Below are 26,658 nucleotides of genomic sequence, written 5' to 3'. Positions count from 1 at the left end.
AAAGGCCAAGTTTGCTTTTACTTTCTTTTTATAAATAATTAATGGACAAAACTTTGAAGTACAGACATTTTAGCATAGCCTTTTGAGATCTTCCCCCATAAAGTCCTTTATAAACTATTTTTCAGTGATATCTATATGAGAAGAACTTCAGTTATGTTGATCTAATAATGTAAATGGTCTGAACATTTCTACACTACCCAACATGGGATACTCTCACTCTTTCTCTTTTCTTTTTTAAATACAGTATATACCCCATGTACTTGATCTTTTGAAGTTTTATTGCCCTCTACAAAAACTTCTCAATCATATATGTCTTAAAAGACATAATTGTATATATATATATATATATATATGTAAATCTCTTATCAGACATAACATATATATTATATTATTTAATTATTCATGTTTTTCTGTAGTTTTATTTTCTTTAAGATAAATCATAAGTTCCTTGACAATAGAAACTATAGTTTATTATTTTGGCCTTCAAAAGCATTTAGCAGTGTCCTTCAATAAGTTGTTATACCCACATTTAGTCTTAAGAGTGTCATTGCATGAATTTCTTGGAGAAACACTCATAGAGTACATGCACTTATCATAGCCTCATTTTTTTTTCAGCTTTAATTGAGTTTATTGGTACATTTTAGGGATAAAGTACAGTTACATTCATTGTTGGGATCTTGTACCTCTACATGACAGGTCTTGATTCTCATTTTTTCCCCTTACCTCTGCCCTCCGTTCACCCCCTCCTCCCCTCCCCATCTACAAACACTTTATTTTCATCTTTTCATTCTCTCACATTTTTTCTTTTCCCTTTTTACTCTTCCCCTACCCATCCCACCTTCCCTACACCTTTAGCTCCTTTCTTCCCATTTCTTAATGTCAGCAATCTTATTAGAATCTTATGCATCGTTGCAGATTATTCACACCAGGGAAACTGTGTGGTATTTACACATGTGTGACTTATTTATTTCACTTAGGAGTATATCTTCAATATGCATCCATTTTCCTATGAATGAATCTATTTTCTCACTCTTTTTGATTGAGTAGTACTCAGTTTTATAGAAAAACCACATCTTCTTTATCCAGTTTCCAACGGATGGGCAAATGGGTTGTTTCCAAGATTTAGCTATTACAAACTGTGCCGCTATAAACATGGGTGCACATACTTCTCTGTGATATGATTCTTTTAGTTCTCTTGGAAAGATACCCAGCAGAGGGATGGCTGGGTCAAATGGAACCTCCAGTCCAAGCTCTTTGAGGTATCTCCATATTGATTTCCATAGTGGTTGCACCAGTCTGCACTCCCACCAACAATGGAGAAGGATTCCTTTAGCCCCACAACCCCACCAACATTTGTTATTGTGTGATTTCTTGATAGCAGCCATTCTTTGTGGGGTGAGGTGGAATCTCAGTGTTATTTTCATCTGCATCTCTCGAATGACCAGTGATGTGGAACATTTTTTCAAATATTTTCTTGCTGCTTTTACATCTTTGTCTGAGAAATGTCTGTTCATTTCGGATGCCCATTTTTGAATCGGGTCTTTATATTTGGGGGGACTGATTGTTTTGAGTTCTTTATATATCCTTGATAATAGTCCTTTGTCTGAGGAACAGCTGGTAAAATTTTTTTCCCACATTGTAGATTGTCTCTTAGTTCTGCTGATGGTTTCTTTTGAAGTACAGAAGATTTTTAGTAAGATGAGATCCCAGTTGTTGATTATATCTGCTAGTTCCCGTGCTACTGAGGATTTGTTCATAAAGTCTTTTCCTATACCAATGTTTTCCAGAGTTCTGCCTAACTTACCTTCCCGCAAGTTTAATGTTTCTGTTTTAATATTTAGATCTTTAATCCATTTGGATTTTAATTTAGTGCATGGTGAAAGATAAGGGTCTAATTTTAATCTGTGGCTGGTTGACATCCAGTTTTTCCAACACCAGTTATTAAAGAGGTCATAGCCTCATTTTTGAAGATTTGAGATTAAAGCTTTTTCTTACCTTAACTAATAATACCTTGTGAAGGTATTTATTGATATTAATGAGACTTCAACTCCAACTCTAATGCAAAATGACTCATTGATACAGCACATTTATGATAAATGCAATCATTTTGATGAATGCATTAATCATTTCTAGCTATGGCATGCAGTGAATCTGTATATCACAACAATTACTCTTTTCTTCAAAGACATTAGAACTATTTCAAATACATATGTTAGGAGGGAGAAAATAAAAATTAGATATTTTAGTATTAGTTAATGCCATTTAACTTTCAAGTCACAATCCTAAACAATTATTAATTGTACAGCCTTGTTCTTTATAAATAAAGAGCACATATCAGTGTCTCAGTTCACTTTTTTTCTGCTAAAGTACAGTGTAAAACCAGAAATGAAAAATATGTAATCTAGACAGATGTCAGAAGCATTATTAGCTCTTTCTAGATTTCTCTAAACACAACCTTTTGATATTAGAATTGTCTGGTGACATTTGGGTTCAAAATTAGTCGTTTGGACGCACACATAGGTCAACACTGAGCACAAGAAGCTCTAGATGTTAAATGGCTAGAGCAACAGTCATGACATGTCCCCACGTTTTCGTGCCTTAGGTTTTAACTAAGGTCTGCATGCTTTAATATGTCTGCAGAAGTCAATTAGAGCAAACCTGCCTACTTGGAAATAAATTAGAAAACTGAGTTCATTCTTAATATATTTTCAAACAAATATAGTAGCAAATTGTTGCAATATAGGCAGTCTCTGAATACTCTAGCCTTAATTAATGGGTACATTAATAATCTGTATAGGATAATATATTAATCAAGTATTTCAATATGAATTAACTAATTTCATACTCAATTTCATTTTATTTTGGTGAATGTATGTTATTTACTATACCTATCAACCAATTAGTATTAAATTATCTAGAACATTATTTGATTATCAGAATCTGTATGTCTTTCGAGTTTTATTTTTCTATAATTCTTCCTTAGAGAAAAGTGTTTACTTCAAAGCAGATGTTTCCAACCTGCGATCCCTAGGCCCCATGTGGCCCTGGATGCTAGAAATGAAGCCCTGAAATATCATGCAACTTGAAAATTTATTATGTGATTTTAGTGATTTTTTTAAATGACTCACTTGTGTGGTCCTTTAGCATGAACTGTGTAGGTGACAATGGAGCCAGACATCGATCCATCGGTTTCACAAAGTAAGGTCACATAGCACACCTGTTTTATGTTGATATTGCCCTCTTTTTTGTTGTATTAAAATATAAAAATAAAGGAAGTTCCATTACTTACATACATAAACCATATAACATTTTATACAAGCCTCAAAATGATTCCTCTCTCCTCTGTGTGGTCCAGTCAAAAAACAAGTTTACTCGTGTTCTAAAGGTCAGAGATAAAGATTGTTTAAATAATACTCGGAGGCCATTTCTCAAATATTGAGATATCTTAAAATCTATTTAGAAAAATACAGTCACTGTCAATGTTCTGGACCTCACATACAATATGCCACCAATAAGTGTATTGTGGATGAACAGAGGCATTGTGGGATAAATTGTGAAATAAAGTAGGATTAATGAGTCCTGGAATCTAGAACTGATATTTAAAAATGTTAGAATAGTGAGTATAATTATTGTGAATGTTCCTTTTTTTTTGTTAAAAACAATTCTTGACTGATCAAGAATGTTTGTGTTGTGTTTTGTAAAGATATGAACATTCCAGGCTTGCTTAGAAGATAAAATATGGTCAGCTATGTGGAAATGTGAAAAAGGTAGAAAGCTTAGAAAAAAGTTGGAGGGAGGGAGTAAGGTAGAGTGACAGAAAAGTGTAAGTAAACCAAAAGAATCCAACTTAATGACTATGCAGAAAAGTTCAAGAAGTGTAATTAAAACCAATTTGAAAAAGTGTTTTCTTTCAACTAAAATTTATACAGTAATTGATGTATTATACAAATAAATCTACTTTGAAGATTTTTTTCTTGGAGAGAACAATTTAAAGTAGTATTAAAAATGTTCCCATGCAATAACCATATAACTATTTTAAAAGGAGATTAAATAAATAAATCAAAAACATCATGGAAACTCATGAAATAATTTGGATTAAAATTAATACGTGCCAGTTTTTCTTAAAATAAAGTATATTTCAGAAGTTATAAAAAGGTTTTGTAAATAGGGAAGGGAGGAGGGGGTGAAGGGAGGGCAGGGACAAGGTGAAAAAATGAGAACCAAGACCTGTCATCCCAATGATAAATGTAACTGTACTGTATACCTGAAATGTGCCAATAAAGTAGAAAAAAAAGAAGTTATACTTCCAAGACTTGGACATTGATTAATATTGAGCAAAAAGGAAATTATGAACTCTGAGCAAATTTTTATGAAGCTGGAATGGAGAGTTTAATTAGACTATGGAAACTTTAAAATTAAATAGCACTCCCCCCATGAAAGTTATAGTCACATTGGATACTGCAAGATTAGATTGTGGGAAGTAAGGAATGAAGATTCAAAGACAAAATGGAATGGATAGCATGGGATTAAAATGCTGCCTAAAAGTAAAAAGTAAAAGGAATGATAAAAGAATGAAGACTACTTCCCTATTGTTTATCCTCTGGTCCCTCCCATTCTATTCATAGTTAAGCCCAAATCATCAGTTTTTAAAGTTCCTTTACCTTGATTTCTGGATATCACAAAATCCCATCCATCTCTTCTGATTCTTATAAGAGAAATATCAAAGTTCTTGAGTTCTGCAGTTTACCACTTTGATCCCATTCCACTGAAGTTAAGCTCACTAAAGAGATTAGCTACTTTCTTGGCATTATGTGTGATTGACCCTTGTGGATGAGTAAATTTGTTATTTTACTTCCATTCCGCTGCCTCTCTGTGTGTCACTTGCAAATTCCTTCCACACAACCTATTTTTTGCGGGGAAGGGGTACCGGGATGGAACTCGGGACCTTGCTCTTTCTAGGCAGATGGTGGAACCACTGAGCTAAATTCCCAGCCCTTAAAATGTCTAATTTTTGAAATTTGAAGTGGTCTTTTTCTCCTGCTTTTCTCTTACAGTGCTTTTTTTTTTTTTTTTTTTTTTTACCTTTGTTTTGGTAAGGTGACAATCTTAGTTAAAATTAAAGAAAATTTCAGTTATAAAACTATTGACTCCTTCCTTATTAATGTAGCTGTTCCTTGAGGGATTTATGTTTAATTCTGCCACTTAGCTGTGATCCCTGCATGCGAGTCTTCTAGCCTAGCTTTTTTTTTTGAGTTTCCAAGGAACATATGTTCATGGTTAAAATTTCAAACCTGGATATGGCAGAAATTGTGATTAACATAAATGGAAAAAGTGTCCTAATTCCCAGATTGGAGGAGAAATTTAGTTTAGTCATTTCTCTGTCACGGAGTATATTGATTGTATCATTTCGGTATATTCTGGGTGGATATTAATCTAGTCCAGTGTTATGTAATTCTGGTAGCACCCCACTATACTGGTACTGCTTGGATCCTAACTCTTTGTATTCTGTGCTAAGCTAAATACATCTTTGTTTATTTGAACCTACTAATGCTCATTGTAGGCTTGCACTCTGGTTTAGATTTGTTTCCATTTTTTCCTTATACATTCGTTACATTACTACATGGTCAATATTTATTTCTGAGATAAAAGAGATGGAGGGACAGAATTTGGGGAATGAATGCGCTCATTTTTCCTATCATTAAAAGTACTTGTGTCAATTTACATGAAGCCAAAATGTCACTGTATTCTAAAGTTCTAGATCATCCAGCCACTTTATGTCTAATTCAATACCATTTATGGTTTTGAATATCTGCTTCCTTTCTATTACCTTTATCCTGGTTTCGTCATTTAACACATTTATGCTGTGAGTAGACATACGCATTCCTATTGCCTTGCATAAATCCCTTCTAGTGTATACCACCTTTCATGGAAATATTTTGTTAAATGTGGCTAATTTATATATTTTAACTACTGTAACTGCAGTAAATGTTTTTCTTTTCACCAATATTTCAGCTTTTGTGTAATATTTTAATTAGCTATTACTCAATTTATTTATTCTTGTAAATAAGGAGTAGCTTCCTGAATATGAACTAGGTTATTAACTAGACAAGCAAAATGTTAACATATTAACTTAAATAAGTGCTCTACCTAGTCTATTTAAACACATACTTAATGCAATGTATGATGCTATTGGATTATATTTCAAAAAAATATCTATTTGTCATTATGGATAATAAAAATTTAGGAAAGTATTTCTTTGACCATGTGGTTTACACATCATTCATTGCAATTCATATTTAAAATCAAAATTAATTGTCCTTCAATTTTTTTTCAGCTCTTCTTCAAGTGACAATTTCACTTAGCAAAGTAGAGCTAAGTGTGGGCGAATCTAAATTCTTCACATGTACAGGTATGTATTTTGTACAAAATTCCAGACAGATTTATTTTATATTTAATTATTGGTAAAATAGATTGGTTCAATTTTAGAGCTGTAAAGCTCACTTTCTTAAAAATAACTTATCATTGCCTTTATGATGATCAAAAATTATTTAATAGCCATGTTTTGCCTATTAATCTCTGTGAATATAATTTCTGTTATTTTTCAGGTTATTAATTTTTGACTGTCAAACTAGATTATTTTAAAATAACATGTTATGAATAACTTACAGTGCATGAATAATAATATCTTAAATAAATTTATATATTTCCACCTAACTACTAATATTTGGATAAATGTAAAATTATAACTGAGCTGTCTTTATAAATAAGCAATGGATAAATTAGATATGGCACAGTAAAGTTTAGTTACATCTGAATAAAAATTGTAGGACAAAGAATCCTAACATTTGAAAAGGTAACTATTCATATAAATTACATAGTTATTTAATGAAGAAAGCTTTTCCAAGAGCTATTAATGAAATGTATTATATTTCATGATAACTATTAAAATTATATGAGCCTTATTTAGTTTAATCACAAAAATAAGGACTCTTTCAGAATACATTTAAGTACTGGACCATCAAATTCTTATTGAGTATTATAAAATTCACAGGTAAAAATATTTTGCATCTATTTAGACTCATCTAATTCATTTATATACAGTCCAGATTTTGTAACTAGAGTACAAAATAGAAATATATTTATATTAAATATTATCTATTATAATAAATATATTTACTCAGTGATAAAATTGCTTTTGAGGACGTTTTAGAAATGTTTCTGTTCTTTATACTGAAGCAATTCAAACTTGGTTTGGGGTAAATCTTACTAAATGGAGTGTGTGGTAGAATTTATCTTGAGAATGATGCTTATTTAAATTGTTTTTAAATGTAATAAAATAGAAACACGGTTATCATAACATATTCATGAAGTATATCCAGAGTACATGTGTGAAAATTATCACATTTTGAAGAAATTAATGGCACCTATGATTCTTCATGTATCTGTTATTCTAAGTGTCTCAATTCATAAGTCTAGTAGTTCAATGTATTTTCAAAATTTGTAAATGCAGCAGTAAGGATCTGTCCAACACCACACATTATATCAGAAGAACTGTTATGAGAATATAGTTCTGTCAGTGTTATTCATATTACATTTACACAGAAGCAGGTATCCATATTCACACTCAATTTTATTACATGAAAATAGAATAATAAAATAATTACAATAAATTTTGAAAATAAAAGCATAAAAGTTTATTATGTTATACATTGCCAGATCACTATGATGTGTTGCAGTAAATTCTGTGTATTGAAATTCCTCAAAACAAGATCTGAGTGAAAAGTATTAATTAACATCATTCGATCACAATGAGATACTTCTTTTCCTTCTTTTTTCTGGTGGGGGAGTAGAGTATAGGCACAGAGAATCACACAGAGGGTCTGGTGTATTTTAAGCACTCTACTTCTGAGTTATATTCTAGCTCTTGAGTATTTTAGTAAGAAAGTAAATAAATAAGCATTTTTCCATTTACATAAAGACGTATAACCAAGAGCTGTGCCAATGTTGTGGAAGTAGTATAATTTGTGATAATTGTATTACTAAACAAGAAACTAAAAATAAAGATAGGTGAAGCCATGCAAATAAGAATGCTTATATTTTACACACACACACACACACACATATATGTATATGTATATATATGTTTTTGTTTTATATATATATAAAGCAAATGTGCTATGTGATCTAAATAAAAATGTATTATATGCATCTAGTGATTTTTTTTTTTTTGGTACAGGGGATCAAACCTGGATCCTTGTGCTAAGGAGGCAGGCAGGAGAACCACTGAGCTAAATAAAACAAGTATTTTTGTGTAACATATCCAAGAAAATAAAAATACATAATGATATTTATTAACAGTTCAGTCTTACCAACACTGGAATTTTTGATAGAAATTATATTTACTAGAAATTCTAAAAGAATGAAAGTTATGATGGTTGTGTAAAATACAGAATAGATTCACCATGACTTTTCTAACAAACTTTAGGAAATAAAATATCCAATTTTTTTAGATTTCATAATCAATCTGCAGTAAAAAATTAATGTGGTGTTCATTTATACTATTTCTTTCCACTTTTTCTACAGAAATACAAATAAAACAAATACTGCCTAAATGCACTATATTATAACTACCATGGTTTATGGTTTAGCATAGCTAATATGCATTTAAAATTCTACCTTTTTCATATTTTAACTTGTCCAATTTTTTAAAAAAAGATAATTTGTTTCTAAAGGAATTTCATAAGAACAAATCAGGAGGAACAATTTTCTTAAAAGAGGTCCCATAGCGATATTACTAAATTTATAAATTTTTCCAGTACTTTTGAGTTAGTAATACGGGCTGCTGACACAAATAATCTCTCAGATAATTAGATCAAATACATCCATTTGTAACTACAAGCAAATACAGATAACTGTAGCTTTTACAAAATAGTAATAACTTTTACTATTTAGCTTTTACTAAGTTAGTTTCTTCTGAATTATAAAACTTGATGTTTGTATTGTGACAATTTGATGGTAATTGCCTAGCAGGATGAGTATCATTTCCATATATTGTAATTATCATATGCTTCAGTAGTTAACAAGTTTAGATTAAAGATAGAACTACTAATTTCAGTTGGGGAAAGAGATTAGGATTTCATTTTAACAATAATTATTGGCCTTCTACAAAGGGACAACTTGGGAAATTAATTTAAAATTCAGAATTATGGTTTCAATTTTTGTAAGCTCTTTATTAAGGAAAATATCGCTGAATTTTTACTCTCACAAGATAACTTATCATGGGAAATTTTATTAATATCCATATTTTTGTTCAAATATTCCTGTCAAGTGCTTTTTTTCTGGGTCACACAGTTTAATACTTAAATATAGTAATAATCCATAGATGATTGTTATAAAATTTTGACTCTCAGAACTCAAAGACTGGGATAGAACTTTCTTGTGGGTTTTGAATTTTGCTTGCATCCACAGAGTTGCGTAGTCTGTATTGGGTAAACAAAGATTTACATTTGTGTTAACATTTGTGTTTCTTTTCCAATTTGAGTGATTTTCAGATTACTAGTCTTCTATTTATACTTTTTCCAAATTGTTGAAATTTTACTTGATAACAAATATTTCTGCCAAAACAAACAGCTGAATGTATGTCCAAATGCCTGTTTCTTTTCCATGACTCTGTGCAGCAATTGGTGAGCCTGAGAGTATAGATTGGTATAATCCTCAAGGAGAGAAGATTATTTCAACACAGAGGGTGGTAGTGCAGAAGGAGGTCGGCAGGTCACGACTAACCATCTACAATGCAAACATAGAAGATGCAGGGATTTATCGTTGTCAAGCAACAGATGCCAAAGGACAAACACAAGAAGCTACAGTAGTTTTGGAGATTTACCGTAAGTCAAATACTTATTTAATTTTACTTTGTTATAGAGAACTCAAAGAAAATATGTTGAATAGTATAAGCTGACACTCAAGAACAAATTATGTGATACATAGTGTTCTAAGACGTGTTAAACTTCAGTACATTTTAAAATACATACTTGGTAATAGTTAAATCTGTAAATGTAGCTAATTCTATAGGTTTAATGATATAAACAAAATTATTAAAATTTTCTCAATACAGTAAGCTTCCTTTGTATAAATTATTTGTTATTTGGTAGTATGAACTATACTTGGTGTAAATTTTAACTTGAAAATAATGTATGATGGGGAAAAATTACATACATGTGTCATATCTACTATTTTTAATAGAAATAGCATGAATCTGGGGAAAAATAAAATGAACAGAAATAGAGAAAAAAAGCTGAAAATCAGCCTAGTGGAGAATAATATCTCCTCAAGATTCTTCATCACCAGGTATTTTCATTAACAAGATTTTCAAAATGTGCATATTTTATGCTTGAGGTGGATTGTTTTCCATATCCTTTTCTCTTTCTTATATTTAAAAATCATTAACTGGTGATTTCACAGGATCACCATACACTGCTTTCACAGAATCACTGTGAATATTATGATGTCCTTAAAAGCAAACTCTATAAATTACTTTTGTGACCTTGAGCAAATTGCCTAACCTCTCTGTCATCTGTGTCCCTATATATAAATGGATGTAATAGAACTTCCTTTATACATAGAGTTATTTTAAGGATTACATGAAGAACTAATATTGCATGAAGTCTTCACAACACTGCCTTACAACAATATATGTGGTTAATTTTTACATCTGTAAATATTATGTACATTTTTAGAATATGATATCCTAAGCTGTCACTTCTTTATAGCTGTATATCTTATTATTCTAGACTTAAGATATGGGAAGCCGGAGATTTAGCTCAGCGGTTCGGTGGCCTGCCTTGCAAGTGCAAAGATCCGAGTTCAATCCCCGGTACCAAAAAAAAAAAAAAAAAAAAAGATATGGGAAAATCATCAAGTCATTACCATAGTAAGGTTTTTGGTTCTCTAGCAAAGAATTTGTTAATATGGTATTGGTCTTATTTTTTAAAGGTTTGCACCCTCCTTTTGAAATCTGTGCCAAAGACATTTTTTTTCTTATTTATGTGACCAGCTACAGTACCTATTTCACATAACCAAAATTAAATCAAAGTGTTCAAGGGCACAGCATTTTTTTTTTCAGTACCTGGAATCTAACTCAGGACCTTGTGCTTGCGAGGCAGTCGGTGGAACCACTGAGCTAAATCCCTGGCCCTAGGGCACAGCATTTAAAAAATTTTTTTTAGTATTACAAATGGGCAAAGGAAGATCCCTTGTTTATTTGGTTTTAATTAATTTTATTGGTACATTTAATATATACACTGTAATGGCATTCATTGTTGAAAATTTGTGCCTTTACATATCAGTCTTGGTTCTTATTTTTTCCCCATTCCCCTACCCTCCTTTCAACCCCTCCCTCCCTCCCTATGTAAAAATAGTTTATTTCTGTTATTTTTCATTTTCTTATACTTTTTCCATTCCCTTCTCACCTTTTCCCTATCCTTTACATTTTTCCTTCCCTTTGTCCTTTTTCTTCCTATTTCACATTATCTCTTGTACCTTTAAATCCTTATTTACTCTTTCATTTTCTCATACAAGAGAAACTACTTGGCATTTACACATATATGTCCTATTTATTTCACTTAGTATCACCTTAATCTGCATCCATTTAGATATAAATATCTCTAATATCTTATTTTTATGGCTGAATAGTACTCTTTTAGAAAAAAAAATGCATTTTCTTTTTCTTTTTCCTCATTGAGTTTATTGGTACATTTTAGGTATACAGTACAGTTACATTCATCATTGGGATCTTGTACCGTTACATGACAGGTCTTGGTTCTCATTTTTTTCCCCTTGTCCCTGCCCTCCCTTCAACCCTCTCCCCCTCCCCATTTACAAACATTTTATTTCCATTTTAGTTAGCAATAGCTAAAACTTGGAAACAGCCCATATGCCCATCAGTTAGAAACTGGATAAAGAAGATGTGGTTTTTCTATAAAATGGAATACTACTCAGCCATAAAGAATGAGAAATTAGATTCATTCATAGGAAAATGTATACATATTGAGGATATGCTCCTAAGTGAAATAAATAAGTCAGTCATGTGTAAATACTGAATAGTTTCTCTGGTGTGAATAAACTATAATAGTACATAAGGTCCTAATGAGATATTTGACAATATGAAATGTGAAGAAAAGGACTAAAGGTGTAGGGGAAGTGGGAAGGGTAGGGGAAAGGTAACAAGGGAAAAAAATAGCAGAAAATGCATTTTCTTTATCTAGTCTCGTGGTGACGGGCAGCTGGGCTGCTTGCAAGTTTTAGCTATTTCAAAATGTGCTGCTGTGGACATGAGTGCACATATGTCACTGTGGTATGATTCTTTTAATTCTTGGAGGAAAATACCCCGCAGAGGAAGAGCTGGGGAAAATGGAACTTCCAGTCCCTGCTCTTTGTGGTATCTGCATACCCACTTTAACAGTGGGTGCACCAGTCTACACTTCCAGCAGCAGTGGAGCAGGGTTCCTCTTTCCCCACAGCTCAGCTCGTCTGTTCTTGGATGATTTCATGACAGCAGGCGTTCTTTCTGGGGCCAGATAGAATCTTAGCATTGTTTTTGTTTGCATTTCTCGAATGACCAGTAGTGACAATGAACATTTTTTCCATAGTTTTATTTAGTATTTCTTCTTTGTCTGAGAAATATCTGTTTATTTCAGATGCCCATTTTTGAATGGATCTTTAAATTTGGGAGGTCAATTTTTCAAAAGTTCTTTATATATTTTGGATAGTTGACCTTTGTCTTAAGAACACTGGTGAAATTTTTTTCCCACACTGTAGGTTGTCTCTTCACACTGTTGATGGATTCTCTTGATGTGCATTAACTTTTTAATAAGACGAGATCCCACTTATTGATTGTTTGTGCTGCTTCCCATGAAACTAAGGTTTTGTTCATAAAATCTTTTCCTATGCCAATGTCTTCAAGAGTTCTACCTAACCTCTCTTCCAGCTGGTTTAGTGTTTCTGTTTTAATACTTAGCTCTTTAATCCATTTTGATTTTAGTTTAGTTTAGTACATGGTGAGAGATATAGGTCTAGCTTTAATCTTTGGGAAATTTTAACCCAGTTTTTCCAGCACCATTTATTAAAGAGGCTATCTTTCCTTCTTTGAGTGTGTTTGGCTCATTTGTCAAAGATAAAGTGGTAGAGTGTGTCTGGAAGTGTTTCTGCATCTTCTAAAATGTTCCACTGGTTCTTAGGTCTGTTTCTTTGCCAGTACCATACTGTTTTTATCACAGTAGCTTGGTAGTATAGTTCAAGTTGTGGACTGTGATACCCCCTACCTTTTCTTTATTGCCTAGAATGGCTTTTGCTATTCTAGGTCTCTTCTTGTTCCAAAGGAATTTTTGTATTATTTTTCCAAGGTCTGTAAGTATACTGCTGGGATTTCAACTGGGACTGCATTGAATCCGTATAGCAGTTTTGGAAATATGGCCATTTTCACTATGTTGATTCTTCCTATGCAGGAGCAAGGGCTATCTTTCTATTTTCTAATAGCCTATTCAATCTCTTTTTTCAGTGTGCTATAGTTTGCAGAGCAGAGGACTTTTTTTTTTTCTTTTTTGGTACTGGGGATAAAATCTGGGTCCTTGCACTTGTAAGGCAAGTGGTGGCACCACTGAGCTAAATCCCCAGCCCTCTTTGATTTCTTTTGTTAAATTGATTCCTAGGTATTTCAATTTTTTTGGATGCTATTGTGAAAGGAATTGATTGCCCCATTTTTCTCTCAGTGAGTCTGTTTTTCTTGTACAGAACAGCTATTGTTTTTTGTGTGTTGACCTTGTATTCAGCTACTTTACTGAATTTGGTTACTAAGGCTAGAAGACTTTTGGTGGATTTCTTGGGGTCTTCTGTATAGAGTATCGTATCATCTGCAAATACTGACAATTTGACTTCATTTCCTATCTTTATTGATTTATTTTTTAAATCTTGTCTAATTGCTGTGGTTAATTTTTCCAAAACTGTAATGAACAGTAGTGGTGATAGTGGACATCCTTGTCTTATTCCTGATTTTAGTGTGAAGGATTTCAGTTTTTGACCATAGGCTGTTTGTTTTTCCTAGATGACTTTTATGAGATTGAAGTAGAGACTATCTATTCCAATTTTCTGTAGGGCTTTCATCATGAATGCATGTTGGATTTTTTTCAAGTGCTTTTTCTGCATCTATTGAGATGATGAGATGGTGTTTGTCCTTGGCTCTATTAATATAGTGTAATACATTTATTGATTTGCCTATGTTGAACCATTCCTGCATCCGAGGGATGAACCCCACTTGGTCAGGGTGTATGATTTTCTTGATGATCTTCTGCATTCTATTTGCCAGTATCATATTAAGGAGTTTTACATCTGTGTTCATTAGCAAGATTGGCCTGTAGTTCTCTTTTATGATTAGGTCTTTCTCTGCCTTGGGGATGAAGGTGATGGTAGGTTCCAGGAATGAATTTGGGAGTATTGCTTCCCTTTTAATTTCATTGAAGAGTTTAAATGGTAGTGACAGTAGTTCTTCTCTAAATGTCTTGTAGAATTCAGCAGTGAAGGCATCAGGGACATGGATTTTATTAGTTGGTGAGTTTTTAATTACATTGTCAATTTCATTGATTGATACTAGGTTGTTTAGAATTTTTAGGTCATCTTCATTCGACTTTGGTCATACATACTAATCTAGGAATCTGTTCATGTTTTTGTATTTTCTGTGTTATTGGTGTAAAGGTTCTCCAAGTAGATATTGATAATCCTCTGCTGGGACCATTTTAATTCACCCTTCTCATTCCTAATTGTATGGATTTGGACCTTTTCTTTCCTTTTTTTTTTTTTTTTGATAAGGTTGGCTAAGGGTTTGTCAATTTTGTTTATTCTTTCAAAGAACCAACTCTTGGCTTCATTGATATTTTCTACCATTCTCTTAGTCTCCATTGTATTGATTTCTGCTCTGATCTTTATAATTTCCTCCCTTGAAAGAGCTTTGAGTTTGTCCTGCTCTTCTTTTTCTAGAAGCTTGAGATTCAGCATCAGGTTATTTAATTACACTTGCTCTGTTTTTCTAATATGTGTATTCAGTGCTATTAATTTCCCGCATAAGACTGCTTTCATTGCGTCCCATAGATTCCAATATGTTGTATTGCCATTGTCATTTGATTTTAGGAACTCTCTGGTTTCTTTTTTAATATCCTCATTTGTTATTCAGAAGTGTGTTGCACAATTTCCGTGTGTTTGTGAAATTCTTGTAGTTTCTTTTGCTCTTGATCTCCAATTTCATCACACTATGGTCTGATAATATACTGGGGAACATTTCAGTTCCTTTGCACTTACTTAGGCATGTTCTATGAGCAACTATGTGGTTCATTTTGGAGAACAACCCATGTGCAGCTGAAAAGAATGTGCATTCTGATTTTGTGGGGTGGGACACTCTGTAAACATCTGTTAAGTTCATTTGTTCAAGAGTTTGATTGTTTATTTATTTATTTTTGGTACCAAGGATCGAACTCCGGTCCTTGTGCTTGCGAGGCAGGCAGTGGAACCACTGAGTTAAATCCTCAGCCCTTGTTGTTCGTTTTCTGTCTAGTTGATCTATTTGTGACAGTGGGGTATTGAGGTACCCCTCTACTATTGTGTTAGTGCTTATTTGATTTTTCATGTCTGTTAGTAGTTATTTGGGGGGGGGTTTGTTTTGTTTTGTTTTGTTTTTGTTTTTTGAGACAGGGTCTCACTATGTAGTTGAGACTGTCCTGGAACTCACTATGTAGTCCAGGCTGGTCTCAAACTCACAAATATTTGTTTTATATAGTTTTTAATCTCCTTGAAATCTGTTTGCATCTGTTTTATGGATTCCATTTGTTTCCAGTGTTGGGATCCCATCATGTTCCTCAGCTCCTCCATTTTTTATCTATGTCTACTCTAGATTTATTAATCATGTCTTGCACTATGGGCACAACCTTTGCTGATATCTGAGTACTTACTTCTGATTTGATTTTTTCCAGATCCTCTTTTGTTACCAGTTCAGGGAGTGTGGGGTGGGGGTGAGTATAGATTGTTCCATCTCATTCCCTTTGGGGTTGCATTAAGTGATCTGGATGTCTGGTTGGACTTGTTTGCATGTCTTCTCATTACAAGAGACGCAGCCTGCTTTGCTTTTGTTGAAACAACTCTGTGATCACTCAGTAGTCTTCATTTCTCAGCAAGCCATCAAGAGGCCTCTGTTGTGCTGCTCCCCAATACAAAACTTCCTGGATTCAGAATGGTGGCCTTCTGGATCCCTCAGCTCACCTGTTTTCTAGGCAGGCTTCTGGCTGGGGCCTGAGTACATTTGGGATGGTATTTAAGTTTGCCTCTTGCTGGGGTTTCTATGCCGTGCTCTCTGGGAGGGCCTTTGGCCTCAGGCTGTGCTCCTCAGTTCCTGTTGTCTGAGTAGCCTTCTGGCTGGGGTCTCTGCCAGAAAGAGTATAGGGGTGAGCCTGTAAGTGAAGCTTGTGTGCCTGTGTAGCTATTTTCCAGGTGGGCCCTTGACTGGGTGAGTGTGTCTGAGCCTATGGGGTCAGGGTGGATCCTTGGCTGGGATCTGCCTGACTGTAACCACACCTGTCTGACCACAGAGCTACTCCTCCATATCTGGCGCTAGGGGGTGGGCCTCTAACTGAAAACTGTTCACCTGTGCAGCTCCTTCCTTGGTAGGCCTTGGCTGTGTGGCTTTGCCTGAGCCTCTTGGGTTCTTGGTGGATCCCTGGCTGGGACCTGTCTGCAGCCAGGCTGGTCTGAACCACACCACTGCTCCCCCATCACCTTGTTTGTTTTTGTGAAGATTGAAAAAAACATGAAATCTTTAGTGTCACAACAATGCTTACTTTCGGGAAAATTCTTATCAAGCAAAATTATCTATGTTCCTTTCATTGAGGTCTGTCTATTGCCAGCCTAAGTCCTAGAAAATAAATACTGCAATTGAAAAAAAAGAATATGGTATATATACATGCTATGAAATCTTAAAGAAAAGAAATTAATTGGAATAGAAGTGTAAGAAAAGCAGAATGGGGAGAGATATTGATATTTCATAGAAAGGGTCTGGGCAGAAATCTGAATGAATTTTATGAAGTATAAATGTCCAGGGCAAGAGTAAATCTGAAAAACTCAAAGGAATATGAGGAAAAGAGTTGTTTCTGAAGCACAGTGTCTAGGATGGAGGTGAAATGGATCAGTTATGGGGTAACCTCCAGTTCACAGGATGTACTATGGCACTGTAATAACTCTAGAGTTTATTCTCAATAAAATAAGAACTTATAAGCAGAGGAATTATTTTATTTGGTTTAACATTTTAAAAGACTAAGGCTTACCTAATTATTTTACCATAGCATAATAAACACGTTTTCTAAAATGTATTATTGTGAAAAGTAATGATTGTCTTGTGAACTATTTTACTTTCTGGATACAGAAAAACTCACTTTCAGAGAAGTTGTATCTCCTCAAGAATTCAAGCAAGGAGAGGATGTGGAAGTGGTTTGCCGAGTCAGCAGCTCACCTGCACCTGCTGTCAGCTGGTTGTATCATAACGAGGAAGTCACCACTATTTCCGACAGTTAGTATTTTGGTAACTCCCTAAGTTATATGTTCTAAAAATATTGCAACTTGTGATAATGCTGGATGAATGTGGCCAATTAAAAAATGTAAGTTTTGACCTAAAATGTCAAACAATCATTTTGACAACTTCATAGGTGTAGCCTAGAGATGGTCCAACCATGGACATCAGGCCAAAACCAGGACCTGTTCTTATGAAACATAGCCCTGCCCAATAGTTACATATTTCCTGTGTCTCCTTTGGTGGTAGAGGTGAGCAATTGTGACAAGTGTTTTGCCCTCCTAAGACTATGATATTTATTTTTTTAAAAGATTGCTTACTAACATGTATTTGAAAGAAAAACTTAATACACTTTTCAACAAAATAATATGGAGGAAAAAGAATACATAGTGATGTGATATATTATAATTCAAACATAGCTCTAACAGCTCTGCATAGGTAAGCTTAACACCTTTATAAGTCCTGTTTATTATTCTCAGGCCATTTTTAAAAGATACCTACATGTTCGAAATACTATGGAAAAATGCATGTGTATAACAGAAAGAACATTTATTCAAATTTTCTTCATGATTTTGATTCAGACTGAGCTAAAATTCCAGAATAACATGACATTTGAAATTGAAAGCATAATTTGCTCACATTATACTTCTTTACCATTGTGCATGGGGAGCATTTTCAGTTTAGAATATTTTCAATGCACCTGCATTGCACAGAGGTACAAAATAATTGTATCTCTTAAAAGTATTTCCTATCTTGGATGCTTCCATTTGGTGTTTTTGAGAGATGAAATTTTTACAGCATAAAAGATAGAAAGTAGAGTATCTATTTTTGAATATGTAAAGATAATGTATCATAATCATGTTCAATAGTAATTTTTTAGTGTAAGATTATTTTTCTGAGCTTGACACATTCAGTGCCTGTAGATTTTGACAAAAACTCACTGTTAATGAAGAATGATACTTAATTTATTCTTGTCTTATTTAGTGTAACTGTTTCAGTTTTTATTAACAAATCATATGACTATATTGTACCATATATTTTAGCTTTATTTTTCTTGTAATCATAAAAAGGTTGTTTCTTTTCTTAATAGATAACAATGTCTACACATTTTCAGGTTATTTGATATGAAGTGCCATATATATGATTTATCATAAGCCTTATTAACAGGAAGATTTTGAACCAATTACATAATTTTAAATCTTGTAGAACAAATCCTCGAAAGAAAGGATAATCATTAAGGAAAGACTGATAGTTAAAGGGGTTGGGAATGGACAATGGTATTGCTATCATACAATTTACACCATTTCCCCCTAAAACTAAGATGGAATGATGTAAGTATGCAGTCCTTTTGGTTACTCTTTTCAATGGCCCTGAGTCATTGAAGACCTTTTATAATTGCTGTGCCCCTTATCAATTCTTCATGTGTGAAAAATAGATTATTTTATTCCATTCAAAAATTATTGAAAGTTTGGAAATTACACACTACACATGCTTAAATATTGATTAACTTAATAAATAAATTATTTGGTTAGGGATTGAATCCTCAATAAATTCCATTTATTTCATTTATTCTTCTCATTCTTACTGAGCTTTTAAAATCTTTTCAATTAGTTCTACTAACATTACATGTATATAGATTACATTTAAACAGAAAATGCAATGTACAGAAATTCACTGGAGTTAAAAATGAAACATAAACCTGAACTATATGGTGGCAAAAACAACAAAAACAAAAAGTGAAAGTAATAGGCCTTGAATATTATTTAAATTATTGAAGAGAGTTATTTAAAAGGTCAAACATTTCTAACCTTGTGATGTTGGAAAAAACCTGTCACATATATTGCTGTGGAACAATTTGTGCACTTATTATGGGGTACGAGAAGTAATATTCTTGGTTTTCTATAATTCCTTTTTATAGTTAATGAATGATTAAGTTTGTAACTCTGAAATGAAAGAATGCAGAGGTTAAAAGGAATGTAGGCATAAAGGATCTTGGTACTTTCTGTTGTCCTAATGTGAAATGGAAGTAAAGTTTATATATTTCAGATAAGATAATGAAAGGTTATAAATACTCATCACTTATACTTTGATAGTAGATATAGGGTCTATATCCATAATCACAATTCCTCCAGAATAATTTAAGTAGAATTTTTCCATGTTGCTTTTGAAGAGAGATCCATGCACTAAAGAATCCAAGCATATAGGAAGTAAAGGTGGAATTTTCTTTTTATAAAAGTTGAATATTCTGACTTCGAGTGCCACTTTTCATGAAGGAATATACAGATATTCATTCAACACTGATGACTTTATAAATTCTCTCATGAGCTTTTTAAGTACTTTGCTTAACATCTCATGTTAGCATTCTTTCTGTATCAATAATTGTAAAGAAAATTATGTTCAAAAAATTTTATATAATCTGTTTTTCTACTATAAATTATTCATTTAACAGTTACTAGTTATTAACTTTACACTCTTTAGAATTCTATATTCTGTTAATTGCTAGTTAACAAGAAAAGCAAGTTCATGACCTTCAAAATAGTGATAATAATAATAATAACAGTAGTGTAAAGATACAGACATAGATAAATCAGTGAGATAATTACAGAAATCACTAAGTTTATTTTTAGGAAAGTGCAGCAAAAAAGTACAAAAAGAAAAGCATACCTAAGCTAGTTAATGTAAGAGAGAATGTTACAAATGCCTGCCAGGGAGAAAATACCGTCTTTAAATATGGATGGTGATTAGGCAGAAAAGGGGAGAGAGGTCTTCTCAGGAGGAGTGAACAGCTTGTGCAGTGGGCAGAGGTCAAAGCCAGCATGCATGGAACACTCCAGAAACTACAATAACTTCATTACTTCTAGAAAATTTAAGTAAGTGCAACTTGCATAGTCATATAATTAGATAAATATAACTAGTGTATCTTAATCAAGAGCTAATAGGAAAAGAAGCTAGGCAGGAAACATGCTTTGACATTTCTTAGGGGACTTGGAATTTATCCAGAGGGAAATCACTGAATATAATGAAGGCAGTGACATGGTCTAAATACATATTTGAAAATGATATTATTTATTTGAAGAAAGTGACTGGGATGGAATTCAAGGGAAAATTTCAGGCCCTGAGAACAGTTAAGGTTCTAAAGAAGTAGATGCTGAGAGAGAAGAGTTTTCCAGTGATGGCAAACCTTCTAAAGCTTTTGGTGATAGCATGCCCAGTTCAGCACATGTGCCGTAAGTTCACTACCACTGGTTTAGACTAAGTAATGATAAAGGCAGTGGTGACAGCACATAAGGTTCTGTTGGCTATGCCCACTTAGATGGATATGTGAAGGGTGTCTTAGAATTTGACTTATACGAAGAAAGTTCCATAACTTGCAATTTTCCTTAAGCAGATAGCTCAGTGTAAAGGGTTTGTAAAACTATGTGAACATAGATTGAAGAAAAGCAGGTAGAGATATTGAGCTAAATTTTAGAAAAGCTAAGATCAAAGTACTTACATCCCCTCTAATAAGATACATCTGAGAGATTGTTAAATAGTCACAGAACACAGAGGAATAATCTGATCTGAGGAGGAAACTGAGTCGGCAAAATGAAGATAGTGATTGAAATGAGAAGGAAACCACTGAGTAGGTGTAAAGTGAGGTAAAAAAGAAAGGAGTTAGAAATAACTTGGTTGAGGGCCGTGTATTTAGCTCAGTGTTTTGGTGGCCTGCCTTGCAAGGGCAAGGACCTGGGTTCGATTCCCGGTACCAAAAAAAGAAAAAAAACAAATAACTTGGTTGAAGAAATATAAAGAGGGTCAGGGATTTAGCTCAGTGGTGCTGCTGCCTGCCTCGCAAGTGCAAGGTCCTGAGTTTGATCCCCGGTGTGTGTGTGTGTGTGTGTGTGTATAGAGTCTGATTTGAAGTATTTTCTAAATTTGATAATTACAATTAGTTTTCTGTTATAATGAATAAAATTAGATTATGCTGATCACTTTCCTATTGCTGAGAGAAAATTGCTGATGTGTGTGTGTGTGTGTGTATAGTATCTGATTTGAAGTATTTTCTAAATTTGATAATTACAATTAGTTTTCTGTTATAATGAATAAAATTAGATTATGCTGATCACTTTCCTATTGCTGAGAGAAAATTGCTGACATCCACAACTTCATGAATGAGAGATTTATTCAGCTTACAGTTGTCGGTGCGTTCAGTCCAATACTGATTGAATTCTAAGCCTAAACAGCCTAGTGGAAGCAGCTGGCAGAGGACAGCTGCTCATCTCTGCAGGAAGCAGAAAGAGAGAGGAGGACTCAGGGAGAAGAAGAACATATCCCTCCCAGTCACTTCCAACTGGGCCTCCTCAAACCAGGCCCCACTTCCTAGCAGAACATTCAGCTATGCAATTCTTCAGCGAATGAATCTGCTTGAGCGTATGCTCCAGGCACCTTACTAGCACACGAGTCTTTTATGGGACATTTTCGATCTGACTCATGCACAAGTAATCTGTAGCAGTTACGATTTTCTAAAGCCCATACTTGTGAGTGCCTGAAGAAGTGCTTTCTTCGGATATTTTCTGGAAATAGGTATCAGTGATACATTTTGTTTCAGTAATTTGCTAACAACCTTTACATACACATTTGGAATGTAGCAGATCCAGTTTTCTCATGGTTTGTTTCCTTTGTGGAAACATTTTATAGACATGAACACGTATTTCAACATATGTTCAGATTTACAAGGCATTGCTGTTTTCATAAAGTTCTAACATTTTTTTTTCAAAGTTAGTAAAAGTAACAGAAACTAAAATTTTCCAGGTAGAAAAAAAAAACACTGCCTTTCTTCCTTGTCTTTCATTGGTGAGAAAATTTCATGTTAGTATTTTTATTTACTAAAGGAAACCATCCGAATAAACTGTTTTTTTTTTTTTTAAATTCCGTTCATAGGGTCATCCTAAAGAAAAAAACAGGAAAAGTTCACAAATCATGAACCATGTGACTCTACCTTTATAGTCAGCATTTTTTCCTAAAGTATCCTTTGAATCTGCAAATTCCCATTCCCTTTAGTTATGTCTTACACAACATGGACCTACTTGCTTGTCTCTTTCCATCGAGGTCTATCGCCAGATGTGTCTTGCATGTGTTATTTCTTTCCCAATTCTTTCCCACTTCTACTGTCCTATTATGGAACTGGTATGACAAGTTGACTCCCCAGTTTGAATGGCCTATTGCCATAGCGGTTTATGTCGCAATCATGCATGTCCATTTGACAGCAATGGCACACGCAGAGTTCTACTCTGTGGATACGGGTATCCAGGTGATGGGACTTCTACCTATTTTACAAGTGGTTTCCATGATTTCCCTACTATCTGTTACAAGCCAGGAGATAGTGGAAGAAGACTAAATGTTACAAGTTCAAAAGGTGACCCTTAGACTATAAATACTCTAGGTACTTGAGCACTAAATTAATTGCAATTCTACCTGATCAAAAGGCCCAAAGTAGATATAGATTGTGGGTCACTTATTAAGCAATGTATATTAAATGGTGTCTATAGGCTAAATTGATATTTAGTAATACTCATTGATGCATTAATTAATGGAATTTAAGCTATCACCTGTTCAAAATGTTTCAAAAGAGACATGTAAGAAATTCCTGACATAGGGAGGGGATTTAGCTCAGTGGTTCCTACATCTGCCTCCCAAGCACAAGGTCCAGAGTTTGATCCCCAGTTCCCCCCAAAAAAGAAATTCTTGACATAAGCAGGAAAAACAAGATTTTAGAACTGCTTGACATAATAATAATAATAAAAAAAAACATTTTAGAACTACAAAATTGCAGCAATCACAAAGGATGCCAGACTTACAAAATAATGGGGTATGTTGATAGGCTGTTTCAGTGTCTTTGATTACCATAGAATTTTATATTATGAATTAAAATACAAGCTCTATATGTTTGTTTTGTATGTAAGCATGTGTATGCATACAAAATGTAAGTACAACTAAAATAAGATTAAAGTCTAATCTATTCATTTTTAAAGATTATCTTGCTTTCAGCCATAAAACAATTCCTTACATAAATATAAGCTTTAAATCATTTAAATTCTTTATGTGATTTGAATGCTAGTGTACCATTAATCTATTCTTCAGAGTATTAAAACCATTTGTTTAATTGTTGAGGTAGAAAATTGAATACATTTTCTAACCCTTTCCATTCCCAAGTTGTTACATTTTTGCCATCAAAAGTTTTCATTTCTGCAATATCTAATCTCATTACATTGTTCTTTTTTGTGTTATTTCTGCATTCAAAGCACCAAAGGGAAAATAATAGCCTAACGGTTTTATGTGGAAATAAAGTCTTGAATGTATTTTCAAAAAATGGTATAACAGGGCAATGTGAAGTGGAGAAGCCGAAGCCATGAAATTACATTTTACTTTCAAATTTGAATTTGTTTGTTGATGAAAACTTTGATAGTGTCAGACCAGTGCCATATTTGAACTCTTAGTAATTTGGAGCACACTGGACTCAGCCTTCAGTTGCTAATACCATTTCCTGTCCTTTGCCTGCTCTCCAGATCGGTTCTCTATGTTGGCCAATAATAATCTACAGATCCTCAACATCAATAAAAGTGATGAAGGGATATACAGATGTGAGGGAAGAGTGGAAGCTAGGGGTGAAATTGACTTCCGTGATATTATTGTTATTGTTAATGGTAAGTAACAGATATTTCTTGTTTTTTTTTCCTATTGTTCATTTCAGCTGTATGTGTATTGAAAGGGCAAGTGTGTTAACCCCACACTCAGTACTTCCTTCATGAATAATTTTTGTGCCTAAGAGAAGTCTACCCATGTCTCTGATAGTCACTGTCATCCTACCATTCTATCATTGTACTGTTGTCATCCTCATGGGCAGGATCTCTGACTTATTCGGCTGCCTCCTTAACATGGCTTTCCTGAGTCTGGAAGCTACCTTTTGTTGTGTGAGTACTTGCGGAAACAGTGCTAAGTAAAACATTGTAAAGTATCACACTAGATTATATTTTCAGTCAAATAAATCACCTATTTTATTGTTTAAATTAATTTTGCACATTATCTGCATCTCTCAACTTTAAGAACTGAGTTCAGAAAATTACTTTTCAAATATCAATAGACATTAATATCTACGTCTGTGAAGCCAGTGAGATATGTTTCCTATCAAACTTGCTTTTTGTATTATATTCCCTTTTTTGGTTAATAAATTATTCTGTGAGGCTAGAACATGTGTTAAAGTTTTGGCAAGTGTCCCCATTTGGGTTTTCTAGTGTGTGGAGGGCCCACTGTATTCCTTTAACTTCTCCCACATATGTCCTGTTGTTTCTATTTTAACACCATTCTTTGAGGGTGCTGAGCTTCATTTCATTTTTTCTTGAATTGCTATATGGGTTTTCTACTCTTTTTTTTCCATTAAGTTTATTGGTGCATTTTGGGTATACATTATGATCACATTCATCATTGAAAATTTGTACCTATACATGATATATCTTGTTTCTTGTTTTTTTTTCTCCATTCCCTTTTCTTCCCTTTGCCCCTTCTACCCCTCCCTATATATAATAGATAATGTAAAATAGGAAGAAAAGATCCAAATGGAAAAGGGAAGTAGGGAGGGGAGTGGGGGAAAGGAAAGAAGAGAAAGACAGAAAAAAACACACAAGAAAGGAGGAAAATAATGGATTCTCTCTTAATCTCACTGCCTCACCTACCTCTCTACCAAACATTCCAGCCTAGTAATTCTTCAGAGCTTCCCATTACCTTACCTTCAAGCAAAAATTAAAATGGCTCTTCTTGGTATAGCAAATCCTTTGTAACTGGCCTCTCTCTTTTGTATTCAATCATGAACAACCTGTAATTCAGCTGTATACAAACCGGGTCTGCAGAGGAGATCTAATTATTCAGAGGCATTTTTAGATGCATTTAGCTCAGTAATTATAATACCATAGTCAGTGGAGTATTTGACTTTCAGGACAGGAAGATTTCAGAGCAAACAAAGAGTTTTTTGTATGGATGTGTCTGTCTATATCTGGATCTATATCTTCATTTGGATCTATATGCATCTCCCATCTATTTATTGTATAAAATAAAAAGGGTAGCAAACAGTGACTATTTAGTTTAATTATTGCTTCATCTGTTAACCTTTGGTTTCCCAAAAGATTCATGGAGGCAAATAGTCTGTGCTCTATATTCTGTTATGTACATAGGATATTAAATATTAGTTGATAAATATAAAACTCCAAATATATATATATATATATATATATATAAATATAAAAGTTCCAAGTTTATAGGAAAGAGTATATAAGCATTTTACTCTTTCATAATTATTAAGTTATTACATACAATAAGTATATGTACCTCTATATTAAAATATTTATTACTATATTATATTAAAACATCTGGTTTACATAGTATGCTAATTTTTGTTATCACCTTTGATATCATAATTTCTACTTCACCATATTCTTTGATACATTTATTGCATGCCTTGTTTGCATATTATAATCTGAGAATATTAATGTATTTATGATTATATTTCTTTTGAAGAAATGATTATTTGAGTATGAAAATGCATCCATATCAAAGTTTGAATCTTCAAGTTCATTTATGGTCTGTGTTCAAATTCGAATATTTAGTTCTATATTTTTCCACATTTTAGAATCTGTAACAAATACTGAATGCTCTATGCTGTGCCAATCAGAGCATTCATGTAGAAAACGCCCTGTTTTGTCTGAGTCAGATTGATCTTCCCCAAAGCAAGCCCTCCTCCTCCCACTTTCCTCTAACAAAATAAGTCACAGTTCCTAATCTGAATTCTTTGTTTGCACAGTGCCAACTAGAAACCTTTTCCCTTCACAGTCACAAACTTTCATACCTCAGAATCCTTAGAACCAGTTTTCTTCAAAAGTACAACCTTCACAGGATTTACCTTTGGTTCAGTCCTCCACCGAGTAAGGCAGTGCGACTCTGTCAAGACAGCTTGTGCTTGGCTCTCGCATTTCTCCTTGACTCCAGCCAGGGAAAGCTCTGTCTCTATTCAAGTGTTGCTGGCTCTTGTC

General features: G+C 33.6%; 1 protein-coding gene across 2 annotated transcripts in view; it reads left to right on the top strand.

Moving 5' to 3' along the window:
* Window positions 1–26,658, top strand: part of Ncam2 (neural cell adhesion molecule 2) — a 454,995-nt gene that overhangs the window by 254,270 nt on the left and 174,067 nt on the right. For both annotated transcript variants that reach the window (XM_010608552.1, XM_010608553.2), the window contains exons 2-5: window positions 6,335–6,409; window positions 9,678–9,884; window positions 17,456–17,599; window positions 24,145–24,282. In XM_010608552.1, the coding sequence (XP_010606854.1) occupies window positions 6,335–6,409; window positions 9,678–9,884; window positions 17,456–17,599; window positions 24,145–24,282 (564 nt within the window). The remainder of the gene's footprint in view (window positions 1–6,334; window positions 6,410–9,677; window positions 9,885–17,455; window positions 17,600–24,144; window positions 24,283–26,658) is intronic.

The sequence above is a fragment of the Fukomys damarensis genome, unplaced genomic scaffold (genome assembly GCF_012274545.1).
Source record: "Fukomys damarensis isolate Sample0158 unplaced genomic scaffold, DMR_v1.0_HiC HiC_scaffold_24, whole genome shotgun sequence".
NCBI lineage: Eukaryota > Metazoa > Chordata > Mammalia > Rodentia > Bathyergidae > Fukomys > Fukomys damarensis.
Note: the sequence above shows the minus strand (reverse complement) of the source record. Positions and strands in the feature narration are given on the sequence as shown.